Raw genomic sequence first — 13,054 nt, 5'->3', positions numbered from 1 at the left:
ACAGCATCGCGTCGTAAAGAAACGTTATAGTGAAGATGAGCAACCGCGTGCTCCAGGACGCATGGGTTTTGAATCAACCCATGACATCTTCACACAGTCCGGTGCTACGAATGTAGAATGCAGAGAATGTAGACAAAAAAGGTATGTCTACAAAGTGAGCATACCAAGAACGATCGCAGCACCGAGGCCAGCCCCAACGGAGAGCTTAGAAGCCGCACCAGTAAAAGGTGGAGGGCTGTCCGGGGTGGAAGAAGCAGCGCCACTGGGACTCAATGTCACACTGACGCTAGCACCTCCAGTAGCGCTCATCGTAGGCTTGACCAAGGTGCTGTTGCTTCCAGTTGGGTATGGAGTAACCTTGACAACGCTGGAGCTCTCAACACTGCTGCTCTTCGCCACGTACACGCTAGAGGATGAAGGTGTGGGTGTTGGTGTTGGCGTAGCCTCGACTGCAGCGGGATAGATCTCAGGCAAAAGGCTCTGGACATCTGTTGGGAGCGCTTGGTACCAGGCCGGTGTGTTACCAGCAGAGAGAGACGATGCCATTTCGGCGGCAAAGGCAGAGGACGAGGCGAGAGCATATGCTACGCTATCCGATGGGATCGCCTGAGCGAGAACCATGAGGACGGATGATTGAACCTCGGGCCTACGTAACCAGCATGTTAGCTAGGATCCAAAGATGATGGTCGCGGGTAAGCCGCGCGATAGTCGCATTGCGGGTGAGATCAGGCACATGGGGATGTGGATTGTGGAGAAGCCTTACGCAATAGCATCCTGAGCCCTCGCGCCCATGGCAAGCGCACCCAGCACCATAGCAATAGTGTTTCCCTTCATCTTGACTATGTTGTTTCGTGTTGAATATCGCAATTACAATGAGTGTGATGGTCCCGTGTGTGACGTGCGGCTTATGACAACGGACCGAGTTTATTAAAGAGTGTGGAGAAGCTGATGATGACGACGGGCAGCAACAGCAATCGCAGGGTCGCAAAAAAGTAATGAGCGTAGAGGTTTGTAGAGCAAAGCGGCGAGAAGAGATGAGAAGGGAGGATCCCCGGCAGTATTTGAAACTGGGGCCCGGCTCAGGAACTCACGATGGTTTGCTCGCCTCAGGCCCTTTGAGGGGGGAAATGGCGGCTAACGGAAGGTGGAAAAATAAGATTACAACATCAATCTTGTGACAAGGCCGCGGGCGAACAAATGGCCATTGGAATTGGAATTGGCGCACAAGCGAGAGTGATTCGCTGATCGGGTTTGCTCCTTTATGCTGTGAGGTTTCTGTTTGGTTGGGCGTTTAGATGCGCGACGTTTGATTGTTCGTTCTTCTACCCGTTTGTCGCTCACCCCACAACTTCAAACACTCAACATTGTCGTCCATCGTGATGCGCGATAGCCTCGTCGCAATGCGATGGGGGATGGCGGCGCTCAGGGCCTTGTATCTCATCTCCTTGAAGCGCGGAGAAGCCTCTTTAGCAGGCCAATCAGAATTGCGAGCGATGTCGTTAGCGGAGGGTCAAATTTCCACTTTTTAAGCATGGCAGGGGTTCGACGAGCCGTCTCCAGGGCAGCCCACATGGTCTCAAGCCGAGTGATGCAGGGACGGATGAGCTGCATATGTTGTACTTCACAGCCTCGTTTTGTCGTGTGAGCAGCTTGTGCTGCGTCATGAGTGCGCTCATAATGCATGGCACGTAAGCACCTACTGCCATACTGCTCCTCCAAGGACCGTACGCAGGTACGGCTTATCGTGAAAGTCATAAGTTGTCGCGGTATTCCATGGTAAGTGATTGGCGAACTGAAAACTGACAAGCGACACTGCACATCGCAATTACGCCCCGGCAATTCGGCAGTACTGCCCAGATGGAAAAACACCAGGCGCCTTCTGCTCGTCACCCGTTAAGACATCGTGAACTTGGCCATCGCATTGATCTGCATACGAAATCTCGTTTACAACGGAAAACATTCTCTTCTGGTCACTGCACCGTCGCAAGACGGCAAATCGCCAGGAAGAAAATGAGGAGAAATGGTGTTGGCGGTCTGGGACAGAAATAAAAGAGCAGGCTCGCTATCTTGGATCATTACGTACATTCGCGACAACGATAAGATAATGTAGTTGGTTACCCGCGATCTTAGTACATGAAACTTCGACGAACCTAACTTCCACCGAGACTACAAGACGACCGTTCACAAGATAATTATGCGAGAACAGTATGGTTCACAGCAAAGCTGTATGTTGCATTAGGGTGGCCTATGTAACTACATCGCATCGGACAACGTCGTCAAAGAGCTTGGACGAGCGTGACAGAGATCTACGGAATCAGTCTACGGGGAAACCTTCATGAATGAGGCTGATGCAATTCGTATGGCTTCGTACTCTTACGAAAGCGCCGACTCTTCCCTTCTCAGTGCTCCATCTCCGTTGCACGCGACACTCCCGCGACAGCAGTATGGCTCCGACCGCCAACAGGCTCACCGCATTCTGGACAACGCGCGAGCTCCATGGGCATACCGCACTCTCCAATGGCGAACTACGTTGTGTTAGAGATTATACTGTGCTGAGTTGAAAAGCAGTGACTTACCGGATGTCCGTTGACGCATTTGTACCAGTGGCCAGAGTGAGTGGCAATACCGCCGCGTCCACTAACCATGGCCTTCTTGATCGACTCCAGTTCCTCCCCCGACACCGCCTCGTAGAACTCCTTATCCAGCATCTTTGTGGCAGCGATGACAGCTTGGCGTAAGTTGTTTCGATCGCGGAAAGAATGCTCACAGAGCTTATTGGCCGTCTTCAAAAGATTTTTGGCGAGATTGCGGTAGTCGGTAGCTTTTGCGCGATCGTTGTTTTGACCAGACTGAGCACCACTGAAGGATTGGGTGACTCGGGCGTAGTGTAGTATGGCCTCAACTGCGAGTTTCGGCAGACTCTCATGGATACAGTCACCGATGAGCTTTTCGGTGTCTTTGAGGAACTGATCCGTCTTTGCAACCGGCGAACCTGCGGGGAAGCTGAGAGGCACTGTACTTCTGAGATGCTTGAGGCTCACGGCACGCATGATCTCGAAGCTATCCTCGAGCACCAAGCAGCGCACCTTGATTTCAAGCAGGCTACCCCCGAGGGTGATGCGTTGATCGCGGTCGCGTTTGGTAGATTTTTCGGAAGAATCGATCGTCAACTTCGCGAACTCGGCGTCCAGCGAATCATCTCGCGCTATGGTATGTAGGGTTGCCTGGTGCAGTGTGTACGTTGGCTGATGTTGAACATCCATCCTGCGGCGAAATGCTTTGACCGCGTTCAGCAGCCGAACGGTATCCGCAGAACGGTTCTTGATCCCGTCGTTGATATACTGCATGGTCAACTCATGAGCTTCCTCGCCGGGGATATTGATGGCTGAGGCAGGAACAACCGACCTCCGCGACTTTTCAAGCTCCTTTCGGACGTCTTCGAGTTGGCCTTCTATTTGCTGCAGCTCCTGCTGGCCATTCACGATGAAGCGTTTCGACATGTCATCGATGACAGCTTTGTTGATAAGCCGGTTGTAGCGTTGAGTGACGTACTGCTTGACAGGCTCTCGACAATTCGGACACTGTGGAACGGATGGGGAAAGCTCGGCATTCTCAATGAGCCCATTGAAGAGACCCGTGGTTGCGTCGAGACTGTACACATCTTTGAGACCAACTAATCCGTCCAGTGTTTCAGTCGTGAAGAAGTGACCACAGCTGAGGATGACTATAGGCGATTCATTCAAGTCAATGTCAGCATACCGAGACATCATGATCATGTCTGGTAGCGCTTCTGACCTCATGCCACATTCCTGACAATAACCGACGGGGCATACTTCACCGCAAATGCTTGGACACTGGTGGCCGCATATGAGGAGCTTGGTGCAGCGCTCGTCGCAAGGTAAGCGGCTGCATGGGGCCGAACAAGGCATCTTGCAGTCGCCTTGATGTTCACATGACCATACACATAGCTCAACGCACGGAGCGCAAGGCTCATGGCACTTTTGTGGACACTTTGTGTGCTTGCAACGTACCTAGATGGAATTAGCACATATTTTGAAGGTAGACTGGTGTCGCTTACTTCACATGGCTCCTGGCATAGACCGCAATCCGTACCATCATGACATTGACGGTTGCAGTCGTGATTGCAAGTCCCATGCTTTCTGCCACATGTTTTCTTGCAAGCAGCGTGCTTGACCACTGGCCGGTCGTGCATATCTTTGGTATTGCACTGACCGCAAGTTCCGGGGCATGGATGGCCGCACGATAGAGGTGTACTGCATGGTTTGGGGCACCTGAAGCCTTTCCGAGTAACGTCCACCGAGCATTTCACTTCCACATCGTGTTCGCAGCCGGATACGCGCTTCGAGACCTTGACGTCGCAGGATATGCTGTTAATACTCCGAGTGAGGTGACATGCGACGCCATGTTTGGCATGACCACACGGAAGCTGTACGCTGTCTAGTAAGATCATGCACTTTCCACAAGACTCTCCACACGTGGATTTCTGACAGGCATGGTCACACGGCTGGTGTCGACGTTGGCATGGCTGCTCGCATAAGAAGACTGCATGCATGGCTTCCGAGTGGCATCGGGCACCACATTGGTGGCCACAGTCGAGACGATCGGCGCATGTTTCCCTACAACCACCCTCAGGGCTGAGTCTATGAAAGTCTTCGGGTTGCTGTACTTCAGATTCGGTGTCAGGATGCCGAGGGCAGCACAAAGCCAGACCTTTACCCACTGAATTGGTCGCACGTAGCATGCCGATAACCTTCTGCCACATTTCAACGCTAGAGTACGTATCTGCATTGCCGATGAGGTACATGCCATGTTGAGCGCGACTCAGCAAGACATTGATGCGGTTTGTTGTCTTGAGAAATCCGACGTTTTGCCTCTCGTTGCTTCGGACAAGTGAGACAATGATGATCTTGGCCTCCTCTCCTTGGAAGTTATCGACCGTAGCAACTCTCAGTAGTTCCGACAGCTGCTTCCTCGCCAGGGGCTTGCCCTGATAACCTTCATGGTCGGATGCAGCATTCTCCGGAGCTTTGTTGTCGTCTACTGCGAAACCGTCCCTCTCAAGTGCTTCTCGATCACGATCACTGAGACAAATCTCAAAATCGGTTCTCATAGCAGCTCGTAGCTTCTGAAGCTGTCCAGTGTATGGTGTCAATACGGCGATATCGTCAGGCTTGTAAACACCCTGGCGAACGACGTGCCGGACCAACGCATGCACCATCTTGACTTCCCACAAATTGGACTTGGACTTACTGTTGTGCATATCGGTATCGTTCTCGTTTTCGAGGTTGGTGTGATCGAGCCAGAAGACATTACGGCGCAAGCCGACAACGTCAGGCAGCTCGGTGGTAGACGCGTGATCCCTGAGTTTGTCGTAGATGGTCTCGCGAATCAGGGAAGAAATTTGCGGGCGCATTCGACGCTGTACATTCAGTTGTGCAACGGGCATCAAAAGCCGCCCAGGCTCGCCGATCGAGAGGCGCTCGAACTGACTCCGATCAAGCGCATGAAGCTTTCCTCGCTCGCTCTCGAGCGACAAGTCGCGGAAATTGCTAACTGAGGGCCGAAGTTGCTCATGATCACCAATTTGGATCAGATGCTCAACATCAGGAAGTAGTGCAGAGATCATATGGCTCTCCATGACCTCTCCCGCTTCCTCGCAAATGATGACCTTACACTTCACTTGTTGCAGGACCGAGATACGCTTCGCTAAACCAGACGTTGTAACGCCAATGACATCCGCACCTTCTAGGATTCGTCGATTCAACTCGTCGTGTATGTTGTTCAATTGGCGTTGAGTCTTTGCGGCGCTGTTGACAACCTCAAAAAGCTCGCTGACCTTGTTGCCTTGAGCCTCAGCAACCCAATGGCCAAGGAGCGCGCGCCTCTCATGGATCGACAGAGAAAACACGTTTGCAATCGCCTTCTGGATCACTTGCCGTAGAGCGTCCGGGGATAGCGCTGGGCGATGTGCCTCGCTACCTGCAATCCATACATCGAATGGGTGACGACCGGCTGTCTGGAAGCCTTGGTCATCAACGCGACGGAATTGATTGTAGATCTTTGGATACTCCTCGTGGATGTGGCTTTTGAGATTGTTCCACTGTGTACGCTTTGACAAGCCATGCAGACCAGCAAAGAGTTTTCTAGCCTCCTTCTCATTCTCATCCAAGTCCTTGTAATTCATAGCCGCCATGTACTTCTCGGATTTGGTCTTGGTCTCTGTGTCACCAATCGTACGAAGGTTATGGTTGAGAAGCTTCTTCGACTTACTCATGCCTCCCATACGAATGAGCTTGTTAACCCCAATGTCCAGTAGGTGTTCAAGGAACTGATCCAATGCATGGTTCGTGTAGCACACGATGAGTATAGGACCAAGATTGACTTGCTTCTTGATGTCCAGTAGTATTCTCATAATCTGGAGGCCAAGGTAGCTCTTTCCTGTTCCCGGAGGTCCTTGAATGAACGCAAACTCGCGGGTCAACGCAGCGATCAAAGCGCGACACTGTCCGCGATCAAGTTGCGTCTTTGTCTCAAGCTTGTCAAGTAGCCCCTTGTCGTCGCATGACGAGGCCGGATCGATCGAGAATGGCTCGTCGTTCTTGTCTTTCATGAGGGTAGTAGCTGGGAACTTGAAGCCAGAAGCGCGCGCGTAGAGAGGTGGAGGGATCTTTTGGACCCCACGTTCCCCTGGAGGACCATTGTATTTGTCTGGAACGATCCATTGCCGGAAAGGCAGACGGTTCAGTCGCTGCATAGCCTGCAGGCTCTCTAAAGTGGGTGCAAATGTCGCCGGCATGACCTTCGGGAATTCTAGCAAGATGCCGCGGGTCGCTCCAATATGTGCGTGCATCAGCGTCTTGACTGTTGTTCGATCTTGAGTCACCAAGCTTGTCGTTATGTAGGCCATCTGGTTGTGGTGCGTCAAGCTGTACTTTTTCTTCGGATCAGTGGTCTTATCTGAGACAGTGAGGAAAACGTGTTGAACGATGGTATCTTGGATCCAAATAAATGAAAGAAGCGACCCTTCATCGAATCGCCGCGACTCCTCCCACCACTTCTCCTTCTGACCAGCATTCTTCTTGCGAACGATCGCAGGTTGCAAAAATTCTATGTGAGCCTGCAGGCCTTTTCGCTTGTCGAGCGCAACGTAGCAGACACGAGCGTTGGTATACTGATTGGCGCGCATGTCCCCAAGATTGGCATAGGCCAGCGCGTTAGGATCTTGAGATACCGCGTGCATGATTCCAGCCAAAGAGCCCTTTAGCTCACCAAAGATATCGTGGCGCAGCAGTCGAAAGTAAGTGTCGATGTGACGTTGCACAGGATCTTCAAGAAAATGCGGTTGGTCTGGATCCGTGTACGGTAGGAATTCTTTCTCATCGGTCATGATCTCATCACGAGTGGGAAATAGTATCAGGTCACCAATGTCCTTCTTGTCGTTATCGAAGCGGCCCGAGGGAACTACCAGGTTCCTCGGATAGGAAGACGTCTGGCCACCACCATCGTTCTTGTCGCCAGTGTCATTGTCACCCGTATCTTCGGCAAGCAGTCCTTGTGCACGTGCTACCAAGGCTCGAGTGTCATTGAGGCGATTGGTGATCCTCGCCGAGGTATCTGGCGAGCCCTTGCAGGCATCGCTTGCGGTCTGGATAGAGTTTACCAACGGTATAACATCGTCGTTGAATCGTGCTCTACGCTCTCGCCTCAACAGCTCAAATAGAGCCATTGCCATTGCGAGGAGTGTTGTTTCATGATCCTTCGTAGACGCCAAAGAGAATGTAGCTGCTCGAGCTGCTGACAGAGCCTTGCAAACCCGCTGGAGATAGAGTACTGCCGTCCGTCCACCGACCCCACCAAAAAGATTGTAAATGGATCCGACGTGTGTGTCGACGGCAAGACAGCGTAGGAGCGATGGGTGTGTAAGCGTAAGGAGGAAATTGCGGGCATTGCTGAGGAAGGTATCGTAACCCGGGTTTTCTATTTTCGTACTCAGGATAGCAAGGATGTGACGACGACCACCCTCATCGTCTGAATCATCATTGAGATCCTGTGGGAGTTGTTGGCGCCAGTCGCGGTCTCCATTTTCGAGTATGCTGACAGCGCCTTCCCTAAAACGTTTGTGTGTGAATTCAGCGTATGCCTCACATGCAGTTTGTACATCCGGGGTTCTTACCAAAGACGGCGCATGGTCGTTGGGTCAGTCTCAGCCTCGCCAAGCCGGCGCTTCCAGGAGCTGTACGATTTCCTCGCCTGCCTCTGCTGCTCTGTCTCCTTGGCTCTGACAGGTTTAGAGGCATGCTGTGTGTTAGTGTCGTGCCTGCCTTGCGTGTTACCACCGCGTCCTCGACCACGGCCTCTGCCACCTCGTCCGCCGCGAGCATTGCGTCCACCGCCGCATCCAGACATAGCGAGTCTCTCTAGGCGTAGGTTTGAGTGAAATTTGCAAAACAATATGCCGTTGTAAAGATGAGGTTGACGTCTGTTCTTGCTGGGAAGGAGCAACTTGTTGGCGTCTGCGCAGATGCTAGTTGAAAACTGTGCGGGTTGTGGTGAGAGGTGAAGGTGAGGTATCGGTCTTCTTTTAAAAGCGATGGGACAGCGGGCACCAGTCAATAGCGGACGAACATGCGTGCATACGGCGTTTGCGTGCGGGCGCTTACATCAACCAATTCCAGCGTTCCAGCTCTTCAGCCTTGCCGCATATCTAGGCAGACACTGTACGCATGATAAACAGAACTGCTTTGGGCAACATCGTGTCTGCCTTGATGCCTGCAGGTGTCCATCCTTTGTAAGGCTGCTATTATGGTAACGTAACAAGTGCAAGAAGAGAAAAGAGCGAGTGACCATTGTCACTATCGGGAAAAGAATACAAGCATGGAACATGACGCTATGTATTAGAACAGACTAAAGGAACATGATATCAAGTAAATCCAATACTCCACCGTGGTAGTCGCTGATACACATACCAAAACAACGCCAGCTATGCAACACCAGCTCATGCATGCATTACTTCGTCCCTACATCCGGAAACAGAACCTGAACCATCTCGTCCAAGAGAGTAAAAGCAATATGCGTACTATATCCTGTTAGCAGCGCCCACTACGTTACGACGGGTAGTGAACTTACTTCAACCGCGTATTGTTGATAGTCCCCTCAATCTTCTTCGCCGCCAACTGCGCATTCTGTCTCCCCACCACACTGCTTGCCAGTTCAGGCACCAAAGTACTGAGGACCTCACTCGCAGCTTTCCTACTCCCCTCTTTGTCCTTGCTGGTTCGCTCAACGCTCGCCTTCATTCTGCCATTGGGCCACATGCTGTCCTTCAATGTGTCGATGTACTTGACAATGTTGTTCTCAGATAGCAGGTTGTCGAAGGACTCACGGACTTTGCGTTCGATGGTGCCACCGAGGAGTTGATGTAGGACTACGACGACTGCGCGACCTCGGAGCCAGTTATTCTCGCGGTTGAGCTCAAAGGTCTCCAGGAAAATATCGCATATTGGTTTTACAAATGGTTCAAGCTCTTTGTTTTCGAAGGCGAGTAGTTCTGCTTCTGCTTCTGCATCGTTGTTGGGTTCGCCAGCAACCAGGACCCCAGATGAGGCAAGGTGGGCAGGCTGGGCAGTCGCTCCATTCGTATTGACGAGCTGGGTGGTAGCAGCTGATATGAGGTTCTGGCCTGCGACAGATAGTTGATCGAGGACTGGTATGTTGCCCAGAAATTCCTCCATGCCATCAGCGACTGAGTTGTAGATGCGAGTCACAAAGTCGTTAGAGTTCGGGTTTTGGTTTCTCAAGGCATCGGCGGGGCTGATCGCAGCTTGAGAGAGGAAGGCGCGTAGTTCACGGCTGCGGCATACAGCTGGAATCAGTAGGAGTTCCCTCAGGTACTTCTCAAGTCCAAGGCGCCTCTTATGCAGGAAGTCTTTCTGGAGCTTGAGCATCATCTGACGGCGTGGAAATTCCAGGCTTCGCACCTGTGGGAACTTCACACGGAGCCTTTTGTTTAGTTCGTGGAACTCGCTGTACCGTCGCGAGACGACCCAAGTGGCGGCAGGCATCTGATCACCCGCGCGTCGTTGAACTTCGATGACATACATAGCGTACTCCTTGCCGTCTTCCTCAGTACCCACCATAATTGACTGGATGAACACAGTCGCCCGTCCATATAAGCTGTTGTCGCTCTCTTGAACGATATATTGTTGACGTTGTAGTTCCTTCCTCTGTATCTCCCGCTGAAGGCTAGCTTTCGACTTGCGCAAGATCCTCAGTTCGGCGGCATTATTTGTTAGCTCAGCCTTCGATGTGAGGGAGTCCACGATAGACTCTTGCGATACCAAGCGCTCGATATCTGCAGTAAGCGCGTCGATAGCCTCAGCAAGACCTAGATCTCCAGGCGCTGCCTCATGTATTTCTTCCTCTTCAGCTTTACTTCTTGGCACAGGGTCATCAATCTCGTCTTCCAAAAACCTTTCTTCATCACCAAATATATCATCATCAAAGACTCCACGTGTTCTGGGCTCTCCGACTAGGCCTAGCGACGCTATGCTTGGTTTGAGGCCGTCTTTGCTTTGCTGTAATTGTGCTTGAGGACCTGGGGACGACGTTCGAGGTAGATCAACGGATCCGCGCATGGAGATGTTGTCCAGTGGCGACTTTAGGCTTGGCTCGTAGAAGATAGACCCCTCAGGCTCGTCCATGATGTCGATAATAGCAGCTTGCATGGCATCGACCACTTGCGTATTGTTGCCATTGGAGCGATCATGGCCAAAATCAGAGTTCAGACTTGCAGTCGAGTGTGCGAGAGGGTCAGAGTCGTAGTCGTCGTCAAACAGGGGTACGCGTGCGGACGATGGCGTCTGTACATCCAAAGAACGCCGTGCGGGTGGCTCAGCGTTCTTAACAATTCCTTGACTCTTCAGATCTGACGATGATGCTACAGCTCGGCGCAGATCTCCGTGTGGGATTTGCAATGCGTTCTTTTGCCGTGATTGGGTCCGGACCATGGCCGGTGCTGCCCCAGATGGATTGTCGAGTGTTTGCGCTACAGTCCTGGTATTGACAGTGCTATTCTGAGCGTTCGCCGCCTCGTCCATGGCTAGCCACTTGTAGTACAAGTTGGATTTCTTGAACCTTCGGAAGTAGGGTTCTTGTAACTGATCGTACGCAGCCGTCTGGGCCTGTAACAGAGAACGCCGTGCATTATGATACTGCTGTGGCGTCGCTTTCCGCCCAGCTTTAAGGAACTCTGCAACCGCTTGCCTGGCTTCAGGGAGTATCTTCAACTCTGGTTTTGACAAGTATCCGTCATAGATCTGCGCTAGATCTGCGCGATCAGACTCTGTCCATGCAGGTAGCGAACCTATGTAGTCCGGCGCTTCTTCTGTCTCTACTTCTAAGGGATTGCGAAAGCCGTCCACCACAATCCAAAACTGCACTAGCCGCATCAGGTCCGCCTGATCCATGAACTCCATGAAGCAAGACAGGCCGGAGGCATCGTACAACACTTCGCGCAGAGACGCATTGGCGAATTTGGACGAAGTACGTTTGTGCTTCGGCTTCTCCTGTGCGGCAACTTTCGCCCGAACCGAGCCACCAGCGCTGAGGTTGGCGACCTTTGTATCCAGGATTTGTCGCGCTGTTTCTAGACGCCGAAGATATACAGGGTCTTGACCCTCCAGCATCGAGTCCTTGCGTAGCTGACTTGATACCTCGCTGCGAAATCGTCTAGCATCTGCAAGGGTATTGGTTTGCCGAATAGCTCGTATAAAACGTTCGAATCGTCGCTCGTTGTCGCCGGGCGCAAGCTTCGGGAACTGAACATTCTTGGGGTTCTTCGGTGACGGCGGAGCATGTTCGTCAAGGGCAGCTCGAATTTTGCGGACAGTCTTCCTTTCTTGGATCAACGATCGTCCCTGTCCATGTTAGTGGCGTCCTACCACGAGCGGATAAATCTTACATAGCCCTCCATAAGCTGGTTCCATGTGTCCGGGTCAGCGAGCATCTGCATCACAGGAAATAGGACCGCACAGGCCACAAGCTCTTTGATCAGTACATTGACGGCAGGACTGGTGGACATGTTCGCAGGCATGATTTTTGGCAGTAGTCGCGTGACGATGCTTCGTAGATGCTGCTGCTGTATAGGTTTGGTATTCGAATATGCCAATGAGGCTGCCGGATGCAACCGGCCCTCCTTGTATTTCGCTGCGATGGCCAGGTCAAGCTCCTCGGAATCTGTAATATCCCGTGACAGTTTGCGTCCACGAACTATTCGCTCTGCTTCGTAGGACGCTCGCAGGTGATCGGTGATAAGGGGTATCATGCGCGACACGACTGTCTCGACCATATCTACTGCCAGTATGCGTTCCCGTATCTCGCCCATTGAAGCGCGTACCGCCCGGTCCACCTCGTTGACGAATGTTGGGCTTTTGCTTATACTGCCGTACCAGCTCTTCACGAAGTCGCGCAGTATCAGCCCAATCAGCACGTCAATACTGTCTGATATCATGAAGGACGCAGGGTATAGCGGCTCCATCATGTACGTGTTCCTCTTATCCATAGCCTCCCTCTCAGCCTTCCACCTCTCCGGCGCAACGAAGGCGACATGGCGCGGTCCATAGTCGACATTTCCGCCGCTTCGTACGTCTTTGTCCCAGGCAATCGTGAAGGTGAGCCATGCTAGTAGCGCAAGCGTTGCAAGTACTCCGGCGATGAAGGCGTAGGGCAGATAGTGCAGCTTCGGCTGCCAATGGGTCAGGTAGCCCCAGGCGATGAATACGGCGACAGCGGCGAAGACCAGATCTCTGCGCTTCACGGGGGCCATAATCGTGCGGGTGGCGCCCGTTTCTGCATCTTGAGCGGGATGGTTGGGAGTGCGGGAGGCTTGGTGTTCTTTGGACAACCCACTTTCAAGCTTAGACCACTGACGTATCCCGTATTCACATGCATCAGTCTGGGCAGACTCGCTGCTTCAGCATTGCGATGAATTCAGCCAATATCGAAGATGAAAGTGACTTGATAAACCTTTCATATG

The 13,054-nt window shown here is 52.3% G+C and overlaps 3 protein-coding genes across 3 annotated transcripts; all 3 read right to left on the bottom strand.

The window, feature by feature from the left end:
- Positions 1–147: 147 nt before the first annotated feature.
- On the bottom strand, positions 148–834 carry ALTATR162_LOCUS4838 (uncharacterized protein; the record flags this gene model as incomplete). The annotated part of the gene is made up of 2 exons (XM_043312453.1): positions 148–646; positions 764–834. The coding sequence occupies 2 exons, from the start codon at positions 832–834 to the stop codon at positions 148–150; spliced, it is 570 nt and encodes a 189-aa protein (XP_043168388.1).
- Positions 835–2,399: 1,565 nt separating this feature from the next.
- ALTATR162_LOCUS4837 (uncharacterized protein) lies at positions 2,400–8,427 on the bottom strand (the record flags this gene model as incomplete). The annotated part of the gene is made up of 6 exons (XM_043312452.1): positions 2,400–2,525; positions 2,577–3,795; positions 3,834–4,031; positions 4,079–4,197; positions 4,742–8,129; positions 8,195–8,427. The coding sequence occupies 6 exons, from the start codon at positions 8,425–8,427 to the stop codon at positions 2,400–2,402; spliced, it is 5,283 nt and encodes a 1,760-aa protein (XP_043168387.1).
- Positions 8,428–9,027: 600 nt separating this feature from the next.
- ALTATR162_LOCUS4836 (uncharacterized protein) lies at positions 9,028–12,844 on the bottom strand (the record flags this gene model as incomplete). Its single annotated transcript, XM_043312451.1, has 3 exons — positions 9,028–9,097; positions 9,148–11,936; positions 11,981–12,844. The coding sequence occupies 3 exons, from the start codon at positions 12,842–12,844 to the stop codon at positions 9,028–9,030; spliced, it is 3,723 nt and encodes a 1,240-aa protein (XP_043168386.1).
- Positions 12,845–13,054: the final 210 nt, after the last annotated feature.

This window comes from Alternaria atra, assembly GCF_907166805.1.
Source record: "Alternaria atra isolate CS162 genome assembly, contig: 23, whole genome shotgun sequence".
Classification (NCBI taxonomy): Eukaryota; Fungi; Ascomycota; class Dothideomycetes; order Pleosporales; family Pleosporaceae; genus Alternaria; species Alternaria atra.
The sequence above is the reverse complement of the archived record's forward strand: the minus strand, read 5'-3'. Positions and strand labels throughout refer to the sequence as shown.